The sequence below is a fragment of the Rissa tridactyla genome, chromosome 2 (genome assembly GCF_028500815.1).
Source record: "Rissa tridactyla isolate bRisTri1 chromosome 2, bRisTri1.patW.cur.20221130, whole genome shotgun sequence".
In the NCBI taxonomy this organism is placed as follows: Eukaryota; Metazoa; Chordata; class Aves; order Charadriiformes; family Laridae; genus Rissa; species Rissa tridactyla.
The window spans coordinates 156,468,419-156,494,301 of NC_071467.1; the positions used below are offsets into that span (position 1 = coordinate 156,468,419).

At 40.9% G+C, this 25,883-nt stretch overlaps 1 protein-coding gene across 4 annotated transcripts in view; it reads left to right on the plus strand.

The window, feature by feature from the left end:
* Nucleotides 1-25,883, plus strand: part of DIP2C (disco interacting protein 2 homolog C) — a 325,425-nt gene that overhangs the window by 259,918 nt on the left and 39,624 nt on the right. For all 4 annotated transcript variants that reach the window (XM_054193647.1, XM_054193648.1, XM_054193649.1 and 1 more), the window contains 8 exons: nt 1,631-1,740; nt 2,526-2,606; nt 8,034-8,157; nt 9,788-9,909; nt 12,614-12,725; nt 12,842-12,951; nt 15,684-15,814; nt 25,042-25,210. In XM_054193647.1, the coding sequence (XP_054049622.1) occupies nt 1,631-1,740; nt 2,526-2,606; nt 8,034-8,157; nt 9,788-9,909; nt 12,614-12,725; nt 12,842-12,951; nt 15,684-15,814; nt 25,042-25,210 (959 nt within the window). The remainder of the gene's footprint in view (nt 1-1,630; nt 1,741-2,525; nt 2,607-8,033; nt 8,158-9,787; nt 9,910-12,613; nt 12,726-12,841; nt 12,952-15,683; nt 15,815-25,041; nt 25,211-25,883) is intronic.

The window sequence follows — 25,883 nt, forward strand, 5'->3', positions numbered from 1 at the left end:
TGAGTGGGGAGGTTCTGGATTATTCTTACAGCAGGTATATTTGAGGGAATACTCTAACTAGTTTTAAGATGGTTCTTGAGAAGTTCTGCCACAGTCTGTGAAGAATATCGGATGAAATGGCACAGCAAGGCACTGACTCAAGAGACCGAGAAGGCCCTTGTAGCCTGCTGTATTCCAGTCTCCGGTTACTCATGCCCAATCAACAAACAAATTTTAGCAAATTTTTGACTTTGAATCTAATTGCAGATTTTAGTACTCAGATTAATTTTAAGGATTTCTGGATCTGTAGCCTCAGGCTTAAGACCTGAGTTCAGCTACATTAGTCTAAGTGTTGGTTACTTTCCACTTCGGAAACCAACTTGGAATATAAAGTGGTTTTACGCTCTGGGTCTCAAATACGGGGACTGTCCATCATGAATTCAGTGCACGTTTGCCAAAAACATCAGTTTGCTTCTTTATTTAAAACCTTTGGACAAATGTTTCAGAAATCAAAACCATACTCTCAGTTTGTGGATACGGAGAACGTCAGAGGTTAACAGTGACTTCCACTAACTTAACAAAAGCAATGAAGCTTTTAACTGCAGTGTTCACTTCGGTATTTCCTTGTTGCTGCTTTGCAAAGTAATCGCTGCAATGGGATCAGTGCAGTGGAGATACTTATAGATGCATTAGGTATACGTTATATATCACTATGGCAAAAGCAATGCCAGGAACGCAGAAACCAAACTGATAGCATCACATTCTCCCATCTTGCATAGTTGTGACATACCCAGAGGACGTTGCTTTCATCTTTTTAAAGCAGAGTAGTTTGTGGATGTTGTTTATTGTACATTATCTGGTTACTTAAACTTCTTGGGTTTTGACCCTTATACCACATATCGTCACTGAGACAAAGCCTGGACATCATAGACTAGAAGTAAAGCCTGGTATCTCTTGCGGTTGATCAGTAATCCATGCTGGAAGAAGCAGAAAACAGATGTTAACATGAGCATAAATGGTACCTGCGAGACAGGTATTCTTCCCTAATGGCAGCAACAAAAGATCAGTGAAATCCACCTCGTGGAGAAGTGTCAGCTGTGACATCTACCTTTCTTCTAAAGTTAAATTATTTTTCTTCAGTCTCTACCTTGTGCTAAAGGGCTTGCGTATATTTTATTATATGCACCATCTGCCTTCCTAATCCTTGTCACTTCATGTCTGTAGCATTACAGAATTGCTAATGCAGATCCAACTGCCCAGGGAAGAGAAGAGAGAAATAGGAGTATTGTCCTTGAGGCCTGGATATATCTTATCTGGTTTTAGGCACTTGAATGGACATGCCTAAATTAGGAGCTGAATTTTCCAAAGATTCCTCATACCAAGGCAGACAAGATGTGTCTCTGGCTGTAGAGAGCCCATGCTAAAGGGGCTTCTTAGTTAGATATGTTTAGAGAGGATGAATCCAGGCCTGCGTCTCTTCCAGCTACTTCTGGTCCATCAGCCAAAGTTTGTATCAACAGAGATGTTCTCAAGGTTTGGTGTTGTGGATAGCAATGAGGAAAATATCATGTAATGCAAAAGAAGTAAAAAGAATTTTCATCCACAAGCGAAGGATTTTTATTGCACGTAGCACATTTCTGCTTTATTCTAGAAATTGGCCCTGCCTCTGTGATGGTGGGGAACTTGGTCTCTGGAAAAAGAATTGCACAGGCCAGCGGTAGAGATTTGGGGCAAATAGAAGATAATGACCAAGCCAGAAAGGTAAGCTAACCTTTTTGGATATGGTTTAACTAGTTCACACTTGGACACTTAGCAGTACATAGATTGTATTATTATTGTTGCAGAATTTGCTGATGGCATTTTTTTAATTCACACTAAAATATTCCAGAACCCCTTTTACAGATAAATATAAAATAGTCGTGAGGGGGACCACTGCATTTCCTTTATATGGATTTTTTTTTAATAAGTTTACATGGGACAACAGAACAAACATGGTGGAAAGTGTTAATGGGGCTTCTACCAGAAATCACTCTTTATTATATCTTTTTTACTAGTTCAAGTGGAGTCAGGAGAGTTTTGTTTGCATACATGGTCCTGACCTTCTTTGTTGTTATTTTCATCCTGTAAAAATAAGTTGAAATTCATCTCTTTGGGGGCCTTATGTGAGTAATTAAATTAGTAAGTTCTAAGCTGTAAAAATATTTATTTATAGTAAGAACAAGAGAGGAAGCTAAAGAATTAAAATTGTGCTTAAATTCAGGGAGGTCAGGAAGAACTGGTTTATTGCTTTGAAAGTTTATGTAGTAATTTATCATAATGCCAGCAGTGGCTTCACTGCCAGAGAGGCTGCGGCTACCATGCAAAAGCACCTTACTATAAATATGTGTGATGACAAAAGAATTAATTCATGTTTAGTGCTTCTGGGTATTGATGTAAAACGTAGCATATAAATAAGAAAGATATAGCTAAACTAGCAAAAATAGTTTTCTGGTTTTTACAGCCAAAATGTTATTTAGTGTCATGACTATGACTCTGCTTTATTTTAGTTCCTCTTCCTCTCCGAAGTGTTGCAGTGGAGAGCTCAGACCACTCCTGACCATGTGCTCTACACTCTGCTCAACTGCAGGGTAAGAAGCTCAGACCGTTCCTCTTGACAGGCGGCGGTTTGGAAAATGGCACACTGGTATTTCAGCCGCACCTGCTTGTGCTATGGCTGAACGCGACCTTTCTCTTTCTTTTCCCGTTAATACTCAGCTGTTATATTTAATGTTCACTGAGGCAGAAAGGAAAAGAGAATAATCATTGCCAGTTGTCAAAATATAGATTGCTTTTGTATCAGGCAGCGCGCCTTACACATTTTTCATTTCTTTTTCCACCACATATATGTTGTGGGTGAGCTGACACTGCAAATCTGTTTCAATACTGATTGTTCCTATACCGAAGAGTAGTGTTTAATACTGCTCAAAATCCTGATTTCCAATTTGAAAAGCACAGGCTTGGCAAAATCAAAGCATTTTCCCTAAATAAAGCCATGATTGTTGGTTTTGAGACTGGACCATCTAGGGGAGGTGTGAGAATGGGGAAGGGAGGTGAAGAGAAGACGAGGTATGTCCAGAATCCAACCAGGTCTGCAGGCGATCATTAGTAAATCTCTCTGCATAGCCTACATGAGGTGCCAGCCTGGCACAGCTTTTCATTACTTATCAAAAATGAATTAATGTATATCACATGGTACAGAACTTGGCTTTACCAAGAGTCGGTGATTAAAGACTTCTTAGATGACTGTAGAGAATGAAAGTCTGTTCCACCACTGTACCACCACAGTGTGTCTAGACACATCTGTCAAAACTGGGAAATACACGTAGTGTGTGAGGGTCTCCAGGAGAGGAGGGGCTTGGAATAGTGCTGTTCCCCCAGGCCACCTGGAGTAGCTGGTGTTGTCTCAGCCACTGTGGTCCCTACGCAACTTGGGTGGGTTCTTAAACCTCCAGTAATTTGTGAACCCCTGTGAAATGACCACTTACTGTATTTACAGGATATGCTTCCCCAGCCCATATTACAGTTCAGTTTGAGGCTACCCGTAGGTCATTAAATGACCTTTTTTAAATTCAGATTAATAGCTAATATTATCATAGAATCATAGAACCATAGAATCATTTAGGTTGGAAAAGACCCTTGGGATCATCGAGTTCAACCATCAACTCCACTCTACAAAGTTCTCCCTTACGCCATATCCCCCAACACCACATCTAAATGACCCTTAAACACGCTCAGGGATGGTGACTCCACCACCTCCCTGGGCAGCCTATTCCAGTGTCTGGCCACTCTTTCTGTGAAGAATTTTTTCCTAATGTCCAGCCTAAACCTACCCTGTTGCAGCTTGAAGCCATTCCCTCTCGTTCTATCGCTAATTACCTGTGAGAAGAGACCAGCACCAACCTCTCTACAGTGCCCTTTCAAGTAGTTGTAGAGAGTGATGAGGTCTCCCCTCAGCCTCCTCTTCCTCAAACAAAACAGTCCCAGCTCCTTCAATCACTCCTCATAAGATTTATTCTCCAGGCCCTTCACCAGCTTCGTTGCCCTCCTCTGCACTCGCTCCAGCACCTCGATATCTCTCTCGGATTGAGGTGCCCAGAACTGGACACAATACTCAAGATGTGGCCTCACCAGTGCTGAGTACAGGGGGACAATCACCTCCCTCCTTCTGCTGGTCACACTATTTCTAATACAAGCCAGGATGCCATTGGCTTTCTTGGCCACCTGGGCACACTGCTGGCTCATGTTCAGCCGTGTGTCAATTAGAACCCCCAGGTCCTTTTCTGCCAGGCAGCTCTCCAGCCACACTTCCCCAAGCCTGTAGCAATGCATGGGGTTGTTGTGGCCCAAGTGCAGGACCTGGCACTTGGCCTTGTTGAAGCTCATACCTTAGCGTTGGCCCATCGGTCCAATCTATCCAAGTCTCTCTGTAGAGCCTCCCTATCCTCATGTAGATCAACACTCCCGCTTAGCTTGGTGTCATCTGCAAACTTGCTGATGATACACTCTATGTCCTTATCAAGGTCATCAATAAAGATGCTAAACAGAAATGGTCCCAACACCGAGCCCTGAGGGACACCACTTGTGACCGGCCGCCAGCTGGATTTAACTCCATTGACCACCACTCTTTGGGACCGCCCATCCAGCCAGTGCTTGATCCAGCAGATCGTATGCTCATCCAGGCCATGAGCCGCCAGTTTTTCCATGAGAATTCTATGGGGGACAATGTTAAATGCTTTTTGAAAGTCTAGGTAGACAATGTCCACAGCCAATGTGGACATGTGCAACTTGATAGGTAATAATGAAGTAGTAATGTAGTTGTCTGTGGCAAAGTAAAAAACTTGAGAGGCAGTGATCTTTATAGATTCAATATTGCACCATTAAAATAGTGCGTTGTTCCATCCTGTAAGTTAGGAGCAAAGATGCTGTGACAAAGAGACAGTGATACATCTCTGGATGGGGCTTTGAGCAACCTGGTCTAGTGGGACGTGTCCCAGCCCATCGCAGGGGGTTGGAACTAGATGATCTTCAGGTCCCTTCCAACCTGAACCATTCTGTTGTTCTATGTACTGTCCCATCTCCTCCACACAGGCTGTTGCTTTTGAGCTTTAAATAAAGCCAGACTTCCCATGCTGGCAGAAGGGTTCAAACAGTGGGAGGGAAGGACACGATGTGCAAAACAAGGATTAACAAAATAATTTATCATTCCATAGAAGTGAAAAATAGTTGAATTTTGAAATTCAGTTTCTCCACTGCTCTCAGCGTGGAGTATCTTGTCACATGAAATTTGTTTGAGAGATGTAATGCTTTATGGAGAGATTTAGTGTTTTATGGAAAGGAGTGACAGGTTTGGTGGCGTTTAGCCTAGGCAAGTTTTATTGCCCATTTTGAATTTTAGTTCTGGTTTGTAACTTTTCCCTTGTTAGTCTTCCTTGCACATTGTCTGTACACTTTGTTCTAAAATATCCAGGCATCTTGCAGTGGATGACTAATAGTAATCCACTGAGATTAGTGTTTTCCTGTAACCCAAGCTTTTTGAGAATTTGGAATATTTCAAAATTAGCACAGTGCATTGTTCTTAGCGTGTGTCATGAGGGATTGCAACACCTTTACAGTGCAGGACACCTCGTATAAAGGGCCCGAAGGGAATAGTTGCCTGGTGCTTGCCAGTGATTCTTGTCCAACAACAGGATTCTCCTTCCCTGCACTCGATATAAACACTGTCTTTCTGCTGGTTCCTGTGCAGCAAGTGCCAGAAGTCCTAAACATAAACAAGTTTTGCACAAATTTACGTGATTTGCAGCGGTTCCCTTTCTGTGTCAGTGGGGCCCGTGCTTCTGATGTAGGGAGCTGGAGTTGTTCAGCCGGAGAAGAGGAGGCTGAGGGGAGACCTTATCGCTCTCTACAACTACCTGACAGGAGGGTGCAGCGAGGTGGGGGTCGGTCTCTTCTCACAAGTAACAGGTGATAGGACAAGAGGAAACAGCCTCAAGTTGTACCAGGGGAGGTTTAGACTGGATATTAGGAAAAATTTCTTCACAGAAATGGTTACCAAGCATTGGAACAGGCTGCCCAGGGAACTGGCTGAGGCATCATCCCTGGAGGTATTTAAAATACGGGTAGACATAGTGCCTAGAGATATGGTTTAGTGGTGGTTTTTGTCAGAGTTAGGTTGATGGCTGGACTAGTTGAATCTGAAAGGTCCCTTCCAACCTAGGCAATTCTGTGATTCTACGTGGGGATATAAAGGGTCCTTCTTCCCATGGCTGTGCAAACAGGCAATTTCTTGAAAGGAGTGACGAGTTTTAAGCACATTCCTACTGGCAGGTCCACAGTGAGAAGGACACTCAGATCTCAGGTCACTTTGGCCATATTTAGGGCTGTACAGATCGAAGCCATCTCTAGTCCAGCATCCGTATTGTTAAATGTGTTTTTAGAGGAAGCTTTCTTAGTGAAAAGATCTCCACATTGTTCAGAAGACTCATCAAAATTGTCTGAAGTGCATTTTAGTAAGTGGGGCTGCTGAAGATTGTGAAGAGGAACGGTAAGCCCTGACTTTGCCTTTTTTATTTTGACTTAGGTTGTCCCCTTTGTTGACAGTGTTTGAGTTTGCATATAGTTTGTTATAAAGTTTGTAAATGCCAGGTGGTGCCTGGTAACATGGCACTTCTTGCAGTGCTGTACTTCCATTGAACTGCTCTCTTATCTCAGAAGCTTGATGTCAATAAATACTGCGGTGGTTTGTGGGATGGTGATGATAGATAGAAACCAGCAGTCAGGACAAATGCTTATTATTCCTTGCCTTGTTAAAATATGAGTGTAAACAATATTTCTTTAAAACAGTAGACCTTCTTCCTTTCTCGCTTAATAAGGATAGTGATGCAGTATTTTTGATTGCATCGCATTGCAGTTTTGATACATTGTTCTTTTTAAGTGTGTGTATATTTTTTTTTTCCTCAACTTCTTTTCCCACAATTTTTTCAAACTCCCTATTTTTAAGTGAACTTAGTGCTTGTGGTATGTGCCAGGTATATCGTAGCAGTACTGGAGACTGAAATCCTCTTTTTCCACAGAAGAAGCACGCAAGCAGATGTGCAGCCCTTCCCGTACTGCCCTGTCCCTTTATCTCAGCCCAGACCTGCCCAGGCCAGCTCTGCCCGCAGTCACTCTCTCCTGCACCTTAACTTTCAGCTTTCTCTTCTGAGGTGTCAGCTGTGGTAGTGAATTTTGTGATACAGATGTATATATTTCTCTAAATGTGTGTTTCTGTGTGTGCGTATGTACACACATGCATACATATGTACTTAAGGAATGCAAGAACCGTAACACTCATCCAATTTAAAACACGGTATCTGTTTGATGATTTTGGGTTGGTGCTATTGGAAGTGTTTCAAAAAGCCAAACTCTGTAGCATATTGTCTCTTCTCCATTTTTTTCATGCTGACCAGAGTTAGTCAAATTCATCAAATGCCTTTCTTCTCTATTTCATTTATATGCATGTGCTTAGCCTTTGTTCCAGACTAATTGTTTTTCCCTGTCACTAAGTATTGTTTTCTCCTGTGTCTTTTGTCTCTTGTCTTTTAAAGTATTTCTGCTGTGCCATTTGGCTTCGCTCCAGCGTGCAGACAGCAGAGTGCAATTTTCAGGATTGCTCTCCACAGATTCTCCAGATTGCTGCAGAGATCGTAAAGGCACTTTCCTGGCCGTAGCTGCCTGTGTGGCGAGGGAAGGAGTACAGGTTACATGGGCAGGATTTTAGCATACTACTGTACTCCCTTGGTTAGAGGGAAAACACCGTTTGAGGGCAGAAGGTACAGAGAAGGGAACAGAGAATGTTCTACAAACGTCTTTTTTCCCTCCAACTACAGTTTGGCGTAAGGCTGAAGGTTTCCACATTTAAGTTGATTGCGTGACATACTGTGGCTGCATCTCATCCAGTAACTTCTAAGGTGCAGAGGAAAATAGCGTTTCAGCACGTTGCATTGTCTTCTGTGACATTTATCTTTCTTTCTGTGCAGGGAACAATAGCCAACTCGCTCACATGTGTCCAGCTACATAAACGAGCTGAGAAGATAGCTGTCATGTTGATGGAGAGGGGACATTTACAAGACGGAGACCATGTGGCTTTGGTTTACCCACCAGGTAAAGAACTGCCATATTTGGTGCCTTGGTAGTCACAAAAGTTTATCAAGATCCTTTAGAATGGTGCTGCGTTGATGGTGTTACCAACCTGCAAACCATGTGAATTGGCAAAACACAAAATATTTGCCTTATATGCATTTCTTTGAACTTAGTTGAATATATTTAAAATAATTTAACTTTCCGTATGTGCATAGATACTATTTCTTTGGGTTCAGATTAAGATTAACCTGTGTTTTTAAAACCTGTATCTTATAAGCAGTCAAATATAATAACTGCTTTTCTTTTAATTTGCTTGAAATATACTATTTTATGAGCACATAATTCTGCTAAAGCATTCCGTCTGCTGAGTGTTCTTAGACTCACCTGTTGAATTCCCTCTTGGAAGTGCCGTGCTTCATGAGGGTAAAATAGCAATACCTAGGAAGTAATCCATATGTTTTTAGAGTAGAAATATGATAAATAAATAGCAGATGATTAAGAAATACCAAATTACAATCACTATTTTCTCTATAGATTTTTAACCTAGACAGCTCTCTGTGGCTTGGATTTTCCTCCTTTGACATAAGGGCTTTTAAGCTTGTGTTAACCAGTACCAGGTTTGACATTTGCTTGAAATTATTTCTGATCTAGTGCTGATCTTTTATCTTTAGTATATCGTGCGTGTTGGTGAAATAAACTGTCTGATTTAAGGTCTGTATTGTGTTATTTGGTTTGTAAGGGCTGCTCAAATCTTTATGGTTTATAGGAGTAATTTCTCAATGTTCAATACGGGAAAACCTTTTCCACTAGTATTTTAAACTTAAGTTTTTATTTTCTGTATTTCACTTCCCATGAATAAAGCATTTTATTGAGGGAAGACTAACCTACCAGTACTCCAGATCCTTTTCCACTGAAAGAATAAAACAGCCCCTATTGTCACCTTATCACGGGCTGCGTACAGCGCCAGGGAGCTATCAAATAACAGTATTCGTGGGATCTTTGTGCTGTTCTCCATTCAGCCTCCTTAGATAGCCTGAAGTGTGCTGTCCACAGTCTGTCACCTGCAGTCAATATTTGTATAGAACATCGCTAATTTTATGTTAGAAGCAGGATTCTAAAATCATTACTCCATTTTTTACTGTAAAAATTCAGGGAAGTAAGTCGAACCTACGTATCTGAGGTTAAAAATGACAAGAGAAAGACAGTATTTAATGAATCCTGCAGATGTTCCATCTGCAGCTGATTGGAACAGGCATCGTTCTACCTCATCCTATTGCTGGAGCATCCCTCTTCTCGTAGACTCTCATTTGTCTATAAATGTAAATTAAGGAAGATGATTAACGTGTAGAAATCAGTCTTTTTAACAAGTTACTTCCTGTTCGTAAAAGTGGAGTTCACTTAAATGATGATATCTGGCTGCAGCTTTGTGTGTCGCCTTTGGTTTTTCATGCTCAGAAGAACAGTACAATTGAAAGGAATCAGTGAAGCTGAACAAATACTGACAAGGGTCTGAAAAAGAAGTCTGTTAAAGGGCTTAGTCGCTCATTTAACCTTCTAAGGCGAGTTCCAAGTAATATTTATGCTGACATAGGCGTCTGTGATTAAATGATTTGATTTTCAAGGGAGGATTTTTGTTTTGTTCTTCATGCAGGAATAGACCTGATTGCCGCATTTTACGGATGCCTGTATGCAGGCTGTGTGCCAATAACAGTTCGACCTCCACATCCCCAGAACATAGCTACCACGTTACCTACAGTGAAGATGATCGTGGAGGTGAGCAGACACCTGAAAGGGCACAAGTAGATTAAATGGGCGATGGATTTGCGTAGTCTTTAGGAATGGTAACTTAAGTGGGTGGTGGTGTAGGTTGAAGGGTTGTGTTCCTTCCAAAGATTCAAGACTTCAGTGTGTTACAGAGTCAACACTGCTTGACAGCACACAACCTTCTGATCCTGCTGTCACATTTTGCCGTAGTTATGCTGCTCCTTTCAAGAAATGTATTTGAAGTGCTTTCTTGTGTTTAACTGTATGCCAAGAATGGTAGGATTCCTCACCTGGCAACGCAACACTGACTATTGAGAAAAACCCGAATGGAAAGCTTAGTTTGACCTGATGGCGATTTGTGCTCAGCTCTGCACATCTAATGGTTTTGCAGTCTGAAGGAATTCCAGAGTTCTGTTGTGAAGAAGTTGGTTGGTATTCTGTTTCATCCAGAGAAGTGTTACTCAGACTTCTTCATTCAGTGCTTTCTTGTAGTATTTTGACTTTATCTAATGTTTAGTGTTTGGTGCACATAAATAACTGCATTGTGCTTGTTACTGAGGGAAATAAAATGGTTGCAGAGATAGCCTTTTACATCTGCCGGTTTCTAATCTATTGAATGGAATTCTGAGTCTCTGACAAAGAAGCTGAAACAAATGTGATTTCAGCATTTCTAATTAATGTTGATATTTTCAAGTAATAAGTACTAGCAATAGTTATAATTTGTGGCTTTCCTTATGGCATCTGATGCCACAAAGTTTCAGTAGAGGCATGAGGAATTGTCCTGTTGTCTTCAGGATTTTCATTGTTTAATATTTTGGCACACACAGTTTTAAATATCAGTTGTTAAAATTCTAGAAGTAATGTAAAATGTGTTATTTTGTTTTTTCTTTTACATTTAATAGCTAAAGTAGATCTGTTTGATTTCATGATGAAAAACTAGGACAGGTCTAAGCTGACTTGTAATCATTGTCCCTTCCATAGAATAACTCTAAATAAAATGTTGAAACTTATTAGCCATATTAATGCCAGTTTGACTTAGAGGCCTCTCAGCTCTGTTTTACACAAGATTTTCTTTCATTTTGGAGAGGGGTGACCTGATAGAAATTAAAATATTGAGGCTCTTCCTTCATTGCCAATGCAATCGTACAATTTTCCTGGGGTCAAAGCCTGCTCTGATATGCTATGACATGCTACATAGCACCTTTTGAAGTCAGTAAGAATGACTTCTGAACATAATTTGGCCTACATAATTGTGTTTTGGTGATGAACTGGTAGTAGTAAAATATAACTGAGCATTATTGAGCCCCATCTCGAGCAGTTGCTAACCTGTAGCTAAGATGTCTTCTTTTTCCTTCTCACCATCCCTACATGTTTACCTCGACTTGCTATTCTCCAGGCATGGACTTCTGTATTTTAATGAATCTTCTGATTGTCCAGATAATATAATTCCTGAAAGGGCTAGTAACTACCAGCTCTTGAAATTCCTTTTGCTTTATGGCTTCACTATGTCCCAAATCAAGATTTTCATCGATTAAGATTAGCTATGTAAGAATTGCCTTGCCTTGCCATGGCAGTGACATGTTTGGATTGAGGGATGCTGGAGTGGCTTCATTTGTCTTCACTTTTAGCTTGAAATATTTAGATTGTCCATACAGGGAAATCATGGGGTTAGAGGAAGTAACTAGAGCTTGGATCAGTGCTTGTGTACTCCTAATTTCCTCATGTGCTCCATGAAGTTGACCTATAAAGCTGACCTCCATGAGATTACTGTCAACAGAAGCTGATCTCTTCTGCTTCATGGAATAATACGGTGTACATATGGTTACTGATTTCCTTAGGTTGAACACTGGAAATTCAGTGTGCAATTAAATGTTTCAGATTCCTTAAAGAAAAAAGTACTCCTAGCAATATTTGCACAGAGTCGGGCAAAAGAAGAACGATGCTGCCTTTTCATTTTTTCCTCTGTACTATCTTCAGTGATGAACAGTTTTCATATTTATGTTTGTCTGAATATTTCTTTAAATAGATTAATTTTTATAATCGCTAAGAAATATTCTTGTAGTTGCTACTTATGAATTTTTAAAAATAGCAATCTAAAAGGAGAATACCTTCATCATATGTCATCTAAAATACAGCGCAGATGGTATTTGCAGTAAACTCACCATTTTATTTCGTAGTACCACTTGCACAATTTCTGGTCTAGAGCTACTTTTGCCAATATCAGAAGAGTTCCCAGTGGTTTATCACTAGCACGGGAACTGGAAATATATGGCTAACATAAAATTGACTTAAGTTAGTGAAATTATTCATATAAATGTCAGGGTAGGTTTTGGTTTATGTGAAAATACTGTTTATAAACCAAGATATATTACCATCACATAGGAAATGTTTTGGTCACAGTCTTCTGTACTGGCATTCTGGGTTGATAACGGATATAATGTTTTGGAAAAGTCACATTATCGCTATTAAGGTTCCTGCAGTTTCATTACAACACTCTTCTCAAAGTGCATTTTTCATGTAATTTGTAAAACTCACATCACTGTCTGCTTTGTGAGCTGCATTTTTTGTGCATCTTTCCCCCTCCTGATTGGAAAACATAAGACTAATATACCTGTGTCCTGTTCTGGCAGAAAATAAATCACGGTCTTGCTCGTTTTCGTAGGAGAATTAATCAGGATCCCCTTGCGTTACTATTTGTTTCTTAAATTCCTAGGTGAGCCGCTCTGCCTGCTTAATGACTACACAATTAATATGTAAATTGTTACGGTCGCGAGAGGCGGCAGCAGCAGTGGATGTCAGAACATGGCCTCCGGTACTAGATACAGGTGAGTGCTAAGGCTGGGGGACCTCTGTGTCTTTTATCACTGTATTTGTCAAGCACTCAGAGGTCTACCTGTCACGGGAGTAAGATACACACATTTTCTTTCTCTGTTTTCACTAGACGATTTGCCAAAGAAGCGGCCTGCACAGATCTACAAACCTTCTAACCCTGAAACGCTTGCTTACCTTGACTTCAGTGTCTCCACAACTGGCATGCTAGCAGGGGTAAAGGTAGGGACTTCTTGTTAAAGCTGGCATTCCTGCTGTCATGCCTGGCTGGCAGGTGGTACATTGCTCCTGATTTGTAACTCCTCTTGATTTTTGGTAATAGAAATTGAATTGCTTTCTCACTTGCAGTCATTATTTGATTCCATTAACGTTAAATTAGTTCTTCTGTAGTCACTACAGTACTGTGTGTGGTGAGTTTAGCCCCTCTCCTCCTCCTCTTCAGACTAAAAATTCCATTCCCATACCCCCGTGGATAGCCCACTTGCTTGGCTGCCTGAAGCATTTTTCAACTGATGCATCTATTTTTTCCATTTCCTTCCACACGAAGGAAATGAGACTCAGTCATCCTTTTTTCTACTTGTTCTAGTGCCCATGCATTGTTTCCTCCTTATTGCAACTCAGCTGCTTGCCATTGGTTTTCAATATTCTCTTCTTCATGCAATTAAGGGAACCGCTGATATCTCTGGTATATTCAGCTGGTACAATACTAGAGTAGCAGCAAAGAATTAATTGATGTATTTGTTTGATGAGCTCAGGCATCTTGAGCTCTTTAAATCTCTGTTCTGCTGTTTTCTCCAACCCTCTAGCCATAGTTCATCAAAGCTGTTTTACCTAGCTGCTAACCTGTATATTATTCCACACAAGCAGAGTTAAAATCACTCTCTAATTCTTACCTGTTACTTCCTTACTCCTATCTGCTGCATATCCAAGGATTATGATTACTTCAGCAGTCTCTGCTGACGTATCACGCTTACAGCCTGTATTGAATTCCTCATACTCTTTGGCATCATCCAGCTATTTTTAGAAGCTGTCAACATACTTTATAAACAAAGAGAGCATCATTTCCCCCATTTTCAGATGGAGAATTTGAAGCACAGACCAGTGAAGTGACCAGCCCAAGGTTAAATGGCTGAGCTGGTTGATGGTCACATATTGGACACCGCTGCAAGATTCATTTCATCTAACTTTAAATAGCTACAATGCCTGCAGATGTGGGCTAGTCATTGGGCTCCTCAATAATCAACAGAGAGAAGCAGGAACTTTTAGGGTGTAATTTCTCTGACTTACCTGAAACAGCTATTTTTGAATGGGGTGAATGTCACATAAGTCTTTATTTCTTCTAAAGGGAGCCTTAAATGATTGTTTCAGATGCAGTCATCCATATTAAATCAGGTCTGAATTCCACCTTATCAGACTTGCAGAAATGACTACTAACTGTGCTTCAAAGATAGTCAGGCAAGTCGACCAGCCTTTTGTTAATGTGGCTAAAGGGAAAGCCAGATAAATCTGTCAAGAATTTTTTTATTAGTTTCTGATATCTGGATCACGAAGCCTCGAGATCACTGACTCAGCAGGTTTATGTAAACAGTTACCATCTACTAGATCACTACTAGGGATTAATTCATTACAAAACGATCATAAGAGGCCACAAGGTTTATATTCATGAGTGGTGCTAAATTAAAAAAATGGCTAAACAACTTATGTGGCTTCTGAAAAGTCAATCACTTTGTAATCACTTTGGAAGTGGTAGATTCCTCTTACGTTTACCCTCAGCTTTTGCAATAGCTTGCACACAGTATGATGTAAAAATTCACAGAATAACACCAGTTCCGGCCCTACAGAATTCTGTTTAATCCTGTGTGGAAAAGTGGTCTTGATTCAGCTGGAGTAGAGTTAATCTCTGCAAACTGCAGGTGGTCGCTCTGTGAATACCTGTTTTGAGCTGCTCCTTTTGCATCACTTGGAACATGTCCAGCATCAGTTACGGCTCTCACTGGCAATGGCAAAAAAGCCACTTCTGGAGGTTTATTCCCCTGTTTACCTTAAGGTCAAATAAATTTTACCTTCCAAGTGCCCGTTTCCCTTCATTGATTCTAACAGTATATAAGGCAAGTAGCTCAGTATGTGGCAGAGACCAAAGGTTAGATGAGTTAAATCCTATAGTTAGTCTGTATTTCTAACACGGGCGTCTTTCTTGTTATTAACAGAGAGGACAAAGATGAAAAGATGTAATTGTGTTCCCACCGTAGTTAGAACTTCTAAGCCAGGATGGGTGAGTGTAGGAAGCCTCCTAACACTAGAAAAAAAAATCAGAAGAATTTCCTTTTGATCAGGCTTTTTGTTTCTACTTCCTGCTTGTTTTATCTCTGAGAGCTTTCTTACCAATATTTTAACAACCTGTTTCCCAGTTAGGAGCTGGATAACATGGAGACATTTTACAGAACCTTTTCTAAGTTTATTGGAGATGTTTATCACTGAATGATTAGGTCCTTAGTATTGTTTTGCAAAATCCTCTTCAGTTTAAAAAGTGCATTGGCATTTTTTATTTACTGTATTAAGAAATATGTACTTAGAAATATGTTACTGATGATCAACGAAATAGGTCATTCAGAACCTGCAGTCATTCATTCCTTTGTTCTTGCGGAAAGCTTAGCTCGTTATCATTAGCTTTGCGTACAGCTTGCAGCACATCTTTAAACCACTCACAGATTTCTCCCTAAATCACTTCAAACTTATTCTGTCACCCCTCCCCTTTCACGGTTATTTGGATACCCTCTTGAAAGAAAATTATGTTTTCTTAGATATAAATTACATGTGTGTTTACACTGAGCACAAAGTCAATATTTATTTGTTTTCTTTATCCTGTAACTTATTTAAGCACTTGGCACAGTTGGGGAATGAGCCTTCCGAATGACATAGTTGATCATTTTAATTACTTTGCTGTTGTCTTTCAGATGTCTCATGCAGCCACTAGTGCCTTTTGTCGTTCTATTAAGCTGCAGTGTGAGCTTTATCCCTCCAGAGAAGTCGCTATCTGCTTGGACCCCTACTGTGGACTTGGGTTTGTCCTCTGGTGCCTCTGCAGGTGAGGTTTCTCCTCAACCTTTTGAAATACCGTTTCCATTGTACTATAACACAACAGACCAGATGATGTGAGCGATAAAAGGATGGGAAGAACAGACGATACCTCTGGGACTGACACAGGCAATTGGAATTGCTGGAAGCTCCGTGGAGAGTGCTGTACAGAGAATGTGCTTTCTTTGAGTTTTGGGCACGGGCATAGGTATTTAGACTTAAGAATGCAGAGCATCAACACGGCTGCTCATTGACCTCCTGCTGTTTTACTGCTGTTTCTGCAGAGTCTGGCTAGTTTTATTTGATGAAGGCAACACTCTACCAATATTACCTTGAGGAAGTGGCTTCCCTTTGTCATTCCCTAATCTGAAAGCACGAGTAGATATCGGGGGCTTCCTCATTTGCAGGACTTCTGGCTGTGATTTTTGTAGAGACGTGAAAGTGTGTTTTCTTGCAGAAGGGGCCTTCTATGGCTGTAGCAAAGCTATCAGAAAAAAATATTTCTGGTGAAATGTGTATCAGCTTTTTTTGTTAATAAGAAGTTTAGAAATTTAACAATTCTGTCAATCTCTATACTCCAGGGAAGTTACAGTTCAGTACTGAAAGCAGTTCTATCGATTTCTTTCTTTCTTTCATTCTTTTTTCTTTTTTTTTTAAGTTAGCTGGGTTGATGCAGAGGCAAAGGGAAAGAGCTATCAGGGTGTTAGTGGAGCACATTTTTATGAAGACATGTTAGAGTGACAGGAGTCTGACATCTTTGCTCCCTCCATAGAAAGTTCTTTAGTGTTAGCAGTACTGCTATTTTTAGTTACTAAAGTGAAGATGATGCAGGTCAACAAAAATACTCTGGATAAACTTTTTAACAATTGACTAAATACCTGAAGGAAGCATTATTTGATAACAACTGCAACAATTTGTTTTCAGCAAGTATTGTTTATTTTAAAGTAGGCTATTGGCCTGGTTTGTTGCCCTTTTAAAATCTTTGTTATTAAATATTAAATGGGCCAAAGATTAACAGTATTACCTTATTCATTCTTGATCAGTCCTTCTTGATTTAAACTATACTTGCCCTAAAATGATTTCAGATTTTCTGTGGGGATTAGAGATTTCTTTGTTTTGAAAAATATTTTTTTTCAATGTGCTATTTCTCCAACAATATTGAGGCTGCATAAAAACTCAGAAAAACTTTCAGAAATTTTCTGCTTAAGTTAACTTTTTAAAATATTGATTTTTTTAAGTCAGCTGAATATTTCTGATATAGATTTATGTGTTCCATCATGCCCTGATGTCAACACTGTTAGGCTTTCTCTCTGCTGGGGGCTAAACCTGCCATGGTGCATTCGGTGAGAGCAGGGAAGGGTTGTAGGGCACCATAGGAGAGTTCAGCTGAGGAGTGTGTTATTGTATGGGATAATGTTGGGACATGGAGCATCCAAGAATAACTTCTATGAGACATCACGATAGAGCCATAAAATGCAGGTAAATGTTAACCTGTCCAAAACTCGAGTACTTTGTGGTGCCTCTGGCCCTCCTGAATACGGAAATTTTTGTTCTTCCAGAACTGTATTTGCAACAATGCTTTTGTTAGGTCCTTCCCAATACTGATAGTATTCAGCCTTTGAGGAGAAGATTATGACTGGCAAGTGAATAAGGCAGTGAGCCTCTGGCAGAAAGCAATCAAGGTCCGTGCCCCTCTGTAGCTTGTAGAAGGAATAGAAAATTTTATAGCTTTTTCAAAGAAGAAAAAGGAAACAAGGGAGCTGAAGGAGCTGAGATCAGGCCAGCAACACTCTAATCTTATGAACCGTCATGTCAATCTCTTCTTTGCCACTGATCTCCTGTTCCTATAAAACCAGAAAATTTGCAGTCTGCTCGAATTGCAACTGTCATTTAGAGAAAGCTGACATCAGATACAGCTTCATTAATTCCACTTACAAACTTAATTTCCATGCCATTACTATTTTAGAAATTAGTATTATTTGATGTGAAAGCAAAAAATACATCCTGGAGGTTATTAGACTCTTCATAACTTAAAAATTTTGCAACTATTCTTTGTAGCTTAACATACCCAAATCCTCCCCAGAATTTTACAGCCCAGATTTCTACCTCAGAGGATTCTACTGTAAAGTTGTGATTGTCTGTCACCGCTCCCATTAACTAAATTAATACTTCTTATGGCATATGGAAATGAAGTTAGGTCTTCAATTTTTTATCAGTTAGGGGGTTTTGAGAGTTAAATAGGAACTCTTCGTTTTAGGAGCCCAGCAGGAAGAGAAAGCAACCTCCTGTGCTGGGTGCGGTTCAAATGACAAGTACATTTTAATCCCTTTATTAACTAGAGCAAAGGAGGCATTGACTAAGGAATGAAAGAAAAACTAACGTTTTATCCCCGTTGTAGGTGCTTAGACGTTGTGCTGGCCTGCTCCACTGCGGTGCCCCAGAATGCCCCATTCTGTGAGGTTAAAGCTACTTAGGAAAGCTGCTGGAGCATGGAGCCAGCCCTTTGGTAAGTTTGGAGTATATTGCATAGTTTTGCAAAGTTTTTATTTTTAAAAATTTATTATTTTATGTCCTAAAGGGTATAAAATAATAAAGAAAAGAAACCTTGCAAAGCAGAGCAATACATTTTTAAAAAAATGGGATTGACCACGTTCCCTCTAAACTGGCTGCATGCTCCAGCAGGGTTTCCTTGGAAGCTTTGTCATTGAACAGCACGTCCTGGGTGTGGCGGCAGTCATCAGCCCCACGTGAGTTCACAGACCCCAGACTTCCTAATTTTAGCAGGTTCTTACTAATGACTCAATAAAGAATACATTATTCTGGCGTTTTTCGCTTTAATAATGTCGTTTATCCATTATGAGAGGGTGATCCTAGTATTCTGAATCGCATTGCATTACATTTTAAAATGTATTACATTCTTTAAAAGAAAAAAAATAAGTGTCCTCCACTGTAAAATTAAAAATACAGAATCCCGTTGTTCAAAAATGCTTCCTGAAATTAAGATGCCCCTGTCTTAGTGCTGCTCACTCTGGGGCAGAATAGAGCATTCTACAGTTCGTTAGTGAGGATTTACTTAATTGATAGTTGCTGAGTGATGCAATAGAATAAGAATTTTCCCTCCATTTTAGCCCAGCTAAGCCAACCCATATTGCAGCTCTACTTTTACTACTGGAAGATAGAATTGTCCTTCCTGAAATTAAAATTAAGTGCATTAATAATTTCAAATAAATTTTAAATATGTTCTCAAAGACTAAGACTGCAATAGCGCAAGTCAGTAAGACACAGACTGGACCAGAGGAACTGAATTTTCTGGTCCACAGTGGCCACATAATAAATAGCGTGAATGCTATAAAATGGTCCTGGGAAGGTTTTCCAGGTAAGGTGCAGTGAAGTTGCTTTCTCCTGTGCTGCTCCTGTGGTCTCTGTTCCATAGCTGTGAGCTGAAGTCCCCAGTGGTGCTGATGGGTAACCTCTGCAGCAAGAGACTGCAAGGTTTCTTGTTAAGCAAACAGGTGGAACTGTGCAAGAAGTAAGCAAGGAATTGCAGCATTAGCATGAGAACTGCACTGTAGAAAACTTCAGTGTGCTAGGACTCAATAACTATTGTTAGGCTTGAAGATATCTTGTCAGCATTTCACCCGATTTCCAGCCCATTTACAGCAAAATGAAGGCAAACCTGCATAAAGAAGCCTAAATGCCACATCAGAAAAGGATAATTGTGACATGGAAAGTGAAGGATATGAACATAGCCAGTTTTTAAAACTTACGTTCTTTAAGTGTCTAGATAAAGGGACTTGGTGTTGAAATGGCAATGAGCACCCCAAGTTCCACCAAATGACTGTAAGATTCCCACGCCTGGTGCTGCTGTGCGATGTCTTTGTGCTCAGGAGCCACGAACAGCACGCTTCCCAGTGAGAAGTTACACATCAGTTCAGAAGTGCCCAGGAGCAGCCTGGAGCCATGTTAGAAAGCTTCCTTCCCTTGTGAGGCTCAGAGATTGCGAAACACGTCTCTGAAAGGGGGAGGTTAAAGCCTTTTGAAGAAACAAGAAGTTCAGTTTAACCTCTGGCTCTCGTTCTGGGCAGACAGCACTGTCCCAGCAGGTAGTGCAGGCACTACAGGAACAAAATACTGGCATTTCAGTGTTAACCAAAGACTTACAGGTATCTGATGGGGGTACCAACACCAGAGCTTGAGTTAAAGCATAGTGCTGGGTTATGGCACTGCTCTCACCACCTCCCAGCACGCCCATCTGAAAGTTGTAAAGACTGGACCTATTCTCAGCACCAGAAGCCTATCAAAATTTGTTGGTGAGAGCTTTTCCTTTCTGGGGAAATCTGCATACCCTACACAATGATCCCTTTTGCTCTACATCAGTTAAACTTCTTTGTGAGGTGTCTCTGTCTCTCCAGTACTGATTGCTTATCTGCTTACCATGTACGGTCATGCTGCTAGTGCACTGTATGCCAGCTGGGCATCTTTAGATTCTGCAGGTGGTGTGAGGTCCTTTACTTGTTCTCCAAAAGCCTCTTTTTTTGTGAGCGTATTGGGTCTCCAGAACTGAAGGTCTAATTTTGGCCGAAGTCCTATGAAGCTTAGGCCAGACATATGCCCAAACACTGTCATCTGTGGCCTGTACCATCCTTCCTACAAGCTCTGGTCCAGATAATTGTGAAGGCTTTTGCTCAGTCCCGTTCAGGTTCCCTCAGCATGCAGACTCTTTTCATGGACTTTGGATCATGGACATGGCAACTCAGTTATTTCAGGCTCTACCAGGTGCCCAGTTCCCATGCATGTCTCTCATCATCAAATGTCAAATATCATCTGTAGAAATGCAGAAACTATGTGCGTATACTTAGAAGACTCAGCAGTACCTACCTGCCTCCTGCAGTTAAGTGGGAAAGCAGCTCATACCACCTGAGGACACCAGAAGTAAGGGCAGCAGCGGGTCAGTGGCCTGCCAGAATGCAATTGCAAATTGCAATTGCCATTTGTCAGCATTTATTGCCCTGCTGAAATTTCTGGAACTATAATAAAACCTCAGACTTTACTGCTAATCTTCCTCAGCACAACATGGGGTAAATCTTTGATTCAGTGGAACAGTTAATTGCCAAGATGTCCTTCCAGGCATCTCCATATGCTGCCAAAACAGCCTGCCAGGCAGTGGAACCGGTGTTGTGATCAGATGGCGCCATCATACCAAAATACATCCTGGTGCGTTTAACTTGAGTGTTCCTGTCCTTGGGCAGCCCTTGCTCAGTGCAGGCAGACAAGGCTCTTCACTTACTGCCAAGATCCAAGGCTTTGTCCACCACGTGGATACTTTTTTTCCCCCAGATTGCTTTGCAGTCCCCTGAAGGAAGACAGCATTTCTAAAAGGTGATCCCCCACCTCAGCTACCACTGCATTTCACTCTGCGTCTGCATCCCAAAAGTCATTGTGACAAGATGATGCAGGGATGCTCTGTAGTCACTCTCCTTTGTTGTCTTCTGTTTAACCTGCTCCTTTTGCATTTTCTAAAAACGGTGGAGACTGGTAAACAGAAGTCCAGGTCTGTCAGATAGGCTCTGCAGTTCTGCACTGTGTCATCTCCTGTTGCAAGAGTTGTATCAGGAGATGGAATTACTTTCATGACAACAAATATCTACAGCTGTGGAAGAAACAGTCTTGCTTCGGTTTCCTTCCCAGTATTTACAGAACTAAATTCTTGTGCCTACTCCAATATATTATATATTGCAATTTCAGAACGGTAATTTTAGCTTCTACAATTTATATTTAAGCCCCCAGCTTTTCCTAATATCCCATCTGATCCCCCTGTTACTTCCAGTATGAGACTAGCAAAGCTGACGGCTTAACCATCTGTTGATGACTGTTGTGTTTCAAGGTGAGATGGAACTGTCTGTTTGTTCAGTGCCTCAGTTTCAGGATGAACTCTACCATATCTAGAAAGTACCATACCTAGATGTACCTAACAGACATCTCTGCCATACCTCGAATTACATGGAGGCGGCATTGACAGAACTTCCTATAGGTTTGGGACCGTATCTAGCTTTATCCAGCATCTCCAAGGCAGCCTTCCACAACTGCAGTCTGTTCAAGCGTATGGTCCTCTGCTTGGTTGTTGACATCCATACTAAGCAAACACCCTCGAACATCTCACAGTGATTTGAAACTACCGAAGTGGTAGAAACGTTTCAGCCAGCTATGCAAGGGAGTATCTTTTTTTTCTTAGCTTCTCTCCACCAAAACATTGGTGACATACAGCTTCTCAGGGGTTAACATGGTAGTATAAAGTCGGCGAATTTGCAGGGGTATGTGGCTACCAGGAACGTTTTGTTGCTTGGAGCGATCCAGAAAACATGCATAATGTTTCCAAGATTGATTCGGGGAGGTGAGCCAAGTTCTGACTGACATTGTGGTGGCCAGGTGCTGCATAAACCACTTCAGCTGTGGCGCTGGCACATAGAAGTATGTCTTTGTAGTTCTTCTCCTGGCTCCACCAACTGCTCTAGCAAATCAGATGATATGCATGGGTTACTAAACCACAGCTCAGTAGGCAAAGCCTGTGTTGGTCATCAAGTTTCCAGGCATGGCATCATCTTTCTGTAGGTTTAGGTACTGTATAGACAAGAGCAGCACATGTCTGAGGTTCTGCACCACAGAAAGTTTCCTTCCTGCTAGATAACTCCTTGTTATCTATCATCTGCAGCGTTATAACTCTGCAGTTTAATTCTGAACTTAATGTTTCTGAGGGATTAGAAAACTCAGAAAAGGTCCTGGCAATGTCTTTATTTATTTTTGTCTAACCAAAATGATTTTTTTAGTCAAAGTCTGATCATAAGAATGTTTTTTTTTCCTCAGTCTGGAGAAGATACAGCTATTTTGCATCCAAATCCTCATGCTTTGCAGCATGGCCGTTGGTGGGAGGTTAAGACCAAACACGAGTATCTTTCTTACTTGCCCAGTGTAAGTTGATCAAGAGAGGGAGACAGTTCACCCCAACTCATTAGTGTTGCCGAGGGGAAAAAGATTTGTCTTTGGTGTAAATTTGTATTCCCAAATTCCACCATTGTGGACTATTTCCTGGTAAAATGCACTTGGAATCAATTTCCTGTTCTTCTCCTGAAAGCAATGCAGCTTTTTCCTCCCTTATTACTGTGGAGTTTGTGTGGGCACTTTTCAGTACAGGGATAAAGTTTGTATTTTTGATTTTGTTTTTATTTTGGGATGTTCTGCCCATTTGAATAAATGGCACTTAAGGGATCTTAATGTGGTTCTCAGTAATAATTCTCACACATTTGACCCCCTGGCAGCTTGTTTATTATTGTGCAGGGGTGGGTGTTTTTCGGCTGATACTGGCTTCATCAACTAGAGGAGTTCAGGGACGGGGAAAAGGTTTGACGCTGAATCTCTGTATACTGTGTCTGTACAGATTGGAGCCCGTCCCGGGTTCTTACTGAAGCGGTTACAGCTTCCTCTTTGTAAGAATTATGTATTTACCAGACAGATCATACGGCTTGATTGTTTGTGGGGCCCTAAACTTGATAGAATTGGCTGAGAAGAAAAAAGTGAAGTAATATTTATAGTAAAAACTGTTACTACTCCCTAGCTGGTTTGATCTGTCACTTGAGCTCAGGGCATACTCCTTTCGGGCTTGGCTAACTTTGCCAACATCTCTTTTCACATGTTTATGAAGCACATGCTCAAGGTTCAGTCATACTTTATTCTGATTCCATAAAAGCAACATAAAAGCATAATGCTTCATTTGACTGTCCTGTGCTGTAGTCGTTATGTCGACCGTATCCGAGAACACATCGCTTCGTGGCAAGACTGGTCATGAATCATCACCAATGGCATAAATGTGGATGAGCAGTCTAAGATAAAATTTTTACTGTATGATAAATGAAATTATTTGAACTGTAGTTCATATATATTCCATGACATCCTCTGGCTCGTACTCCAGCAGAGACCTAAACTATTTGGATTATTAACTGGCATTGTGGCTGGACTTGTACACCTTTTATGCCTCTATCACACCAAGTAAAGACAGCCAGGTCACACAAACCCTGTTATAAATTGCACAGCTTTTGAAAGCACTCTCATCTGGGTTTGGGGGGAGTGGGGGCACTCACTCACCACGGAGGGAAGTTGTGTGAGCAGCCCATCTTCAAGAACTGCAAAAGTGTGTATCTTCTTCCTAATGTCAAATGTTACAGAGATGCTCGTATTCCTGAAAATAAAGTTCCATTTCATGTCTTACCTCGGGCACCCGGCTTTGAAAACGTCAGCTGTACTTTACCAGGCTGGCATTTCAAGTCACAAATGAATTTCTCTTATGTGCATCATAAATCTCTGGGGCTTTATGGTCCTTTCTCCGAACTTCTGTGATTTTGGGGTTTTATGCTATGACCATTTTCCGATTTGAAATATCTACAAATCACAAATAAAGATGTGAGAGGACTGTAAAATTGATGGTAAATCTGCCTGTCTGAGATGAGCGAACAACACAGGACCCATGGGAAATAAAGACATCAAACTGGGAATATTTTTTCCCTTGGGGAGACTCTTGTGTACCAGAGAAATTAGCTCTGGCATAATTGTTTCCTTCAGGGGACCCTGATAAGTGTCTTTTCTCAATACTTATGCTCACTGGGTATCCAATAAACAAGAGATGTAGTATATTTGTGTTTTAAAAGTTCATAAAACTTTCACAGAAGAAATTTAAAGCCACATGGGTTGTTAAATTTGGGCCAGATTTACTCCCTTGAAAATGATTGCAAACTCTTGCTTGCCTCAGCAGGAGAGGGGTTATTTCCATGTGAAGCAATCAAGTACTCTTTTAATCAAGGTATCTTAAAATGATAATTACTCAATCTTAATTATTTGTCAGCAACACATAATTTTTGTTGATATTATAATACTGTTTATTAGCACCATTAATAACCGAGCTATTTTGCTCTCTTCGGTACAGTTCTAACAGCAAATTCCACGGGCATTTTGAGTAAATTAGTATTTTAGGAGCATGTTCTGCCCGCATCCCTCACGATTCCTCATAGACTATGAAGGTATAGCGAAAAACAAGAGTTAAACTTTGTGTTACACTACTGTAGAGCACTGTAAGACCTTACATGGCTCATCCAGTGCTGTGTTAAACTTTATATTCTAGTGCCCCGTAGCTTGTAAACATCTGCGGACACAGGCGTTTAGCGTGCGTTAATGAATCTTGTGTCTTCACAGCGTTTATTCAGGACACCAGTCTATCTTGATTCCTCCCTCAGAACTGGAGACCAATCCCGCTCTGTGGCTTCTTGCCGTGAGTCAGTACAAAGTGAGAGACACTTTTTGTTCCTATTCGGTCATGGAGCTTTGTACTAAGGGACTCGGTTCGCAAACAGAGTCGCTGAAGGTGAGTAATTCCGCCATCCTGCACAACCCGCCGTCTGCACGGTGGTGTTTGGGAGCCTTCCCTGCCGTCAACGGCTGTGCTAAATGTCTGCAGTGAGGAGACCACCATCAGAGGGCAGGGGCAGCTTCCGCAGAACCCGTGTTATTCCTTGCCAAAGGCTATGTATGAATATCAGTCATTCTCTTCCAGATCACAAGGCTTTTAAACATCAAGGAAAGGCTCTTATTTACCTAAGCTTTCTGATGTGTGTTGCAGCCTGTGTTGGAAGGCAAGTGTTGGAAAACAGAGGTGTAAATGTCCAAGAGGCCCAAGCAGTATTACATTGTATATTATGTTTTATGAATTCCCTGATTATATGAAGTACTAGTTTGGTTTTGGCCCCTGTAGTTAAATAGTCACATTCTTAAAAGCACTGATTGTTTTAACTGGATTGTCTTCATTGGTGGGGGCAGGGGGAAGGTGTGTATCTTCTCTTTTTTTTTCTGCAGAATTAAAAGCCACGTAGCCAGGTACATTTCTGAAGTCATCTAGATTTTCCAGTACGCTACTGAAATCAATTAGATCTTGGGATGCTGATGCTAATAATGTCTCCAGCCCTTACCATGCTCGTGTAATAATTTCCTAATTAGTTTTTCCAAGGCTAGACACTGCTTCCTGTTTGCTATTACTCCCT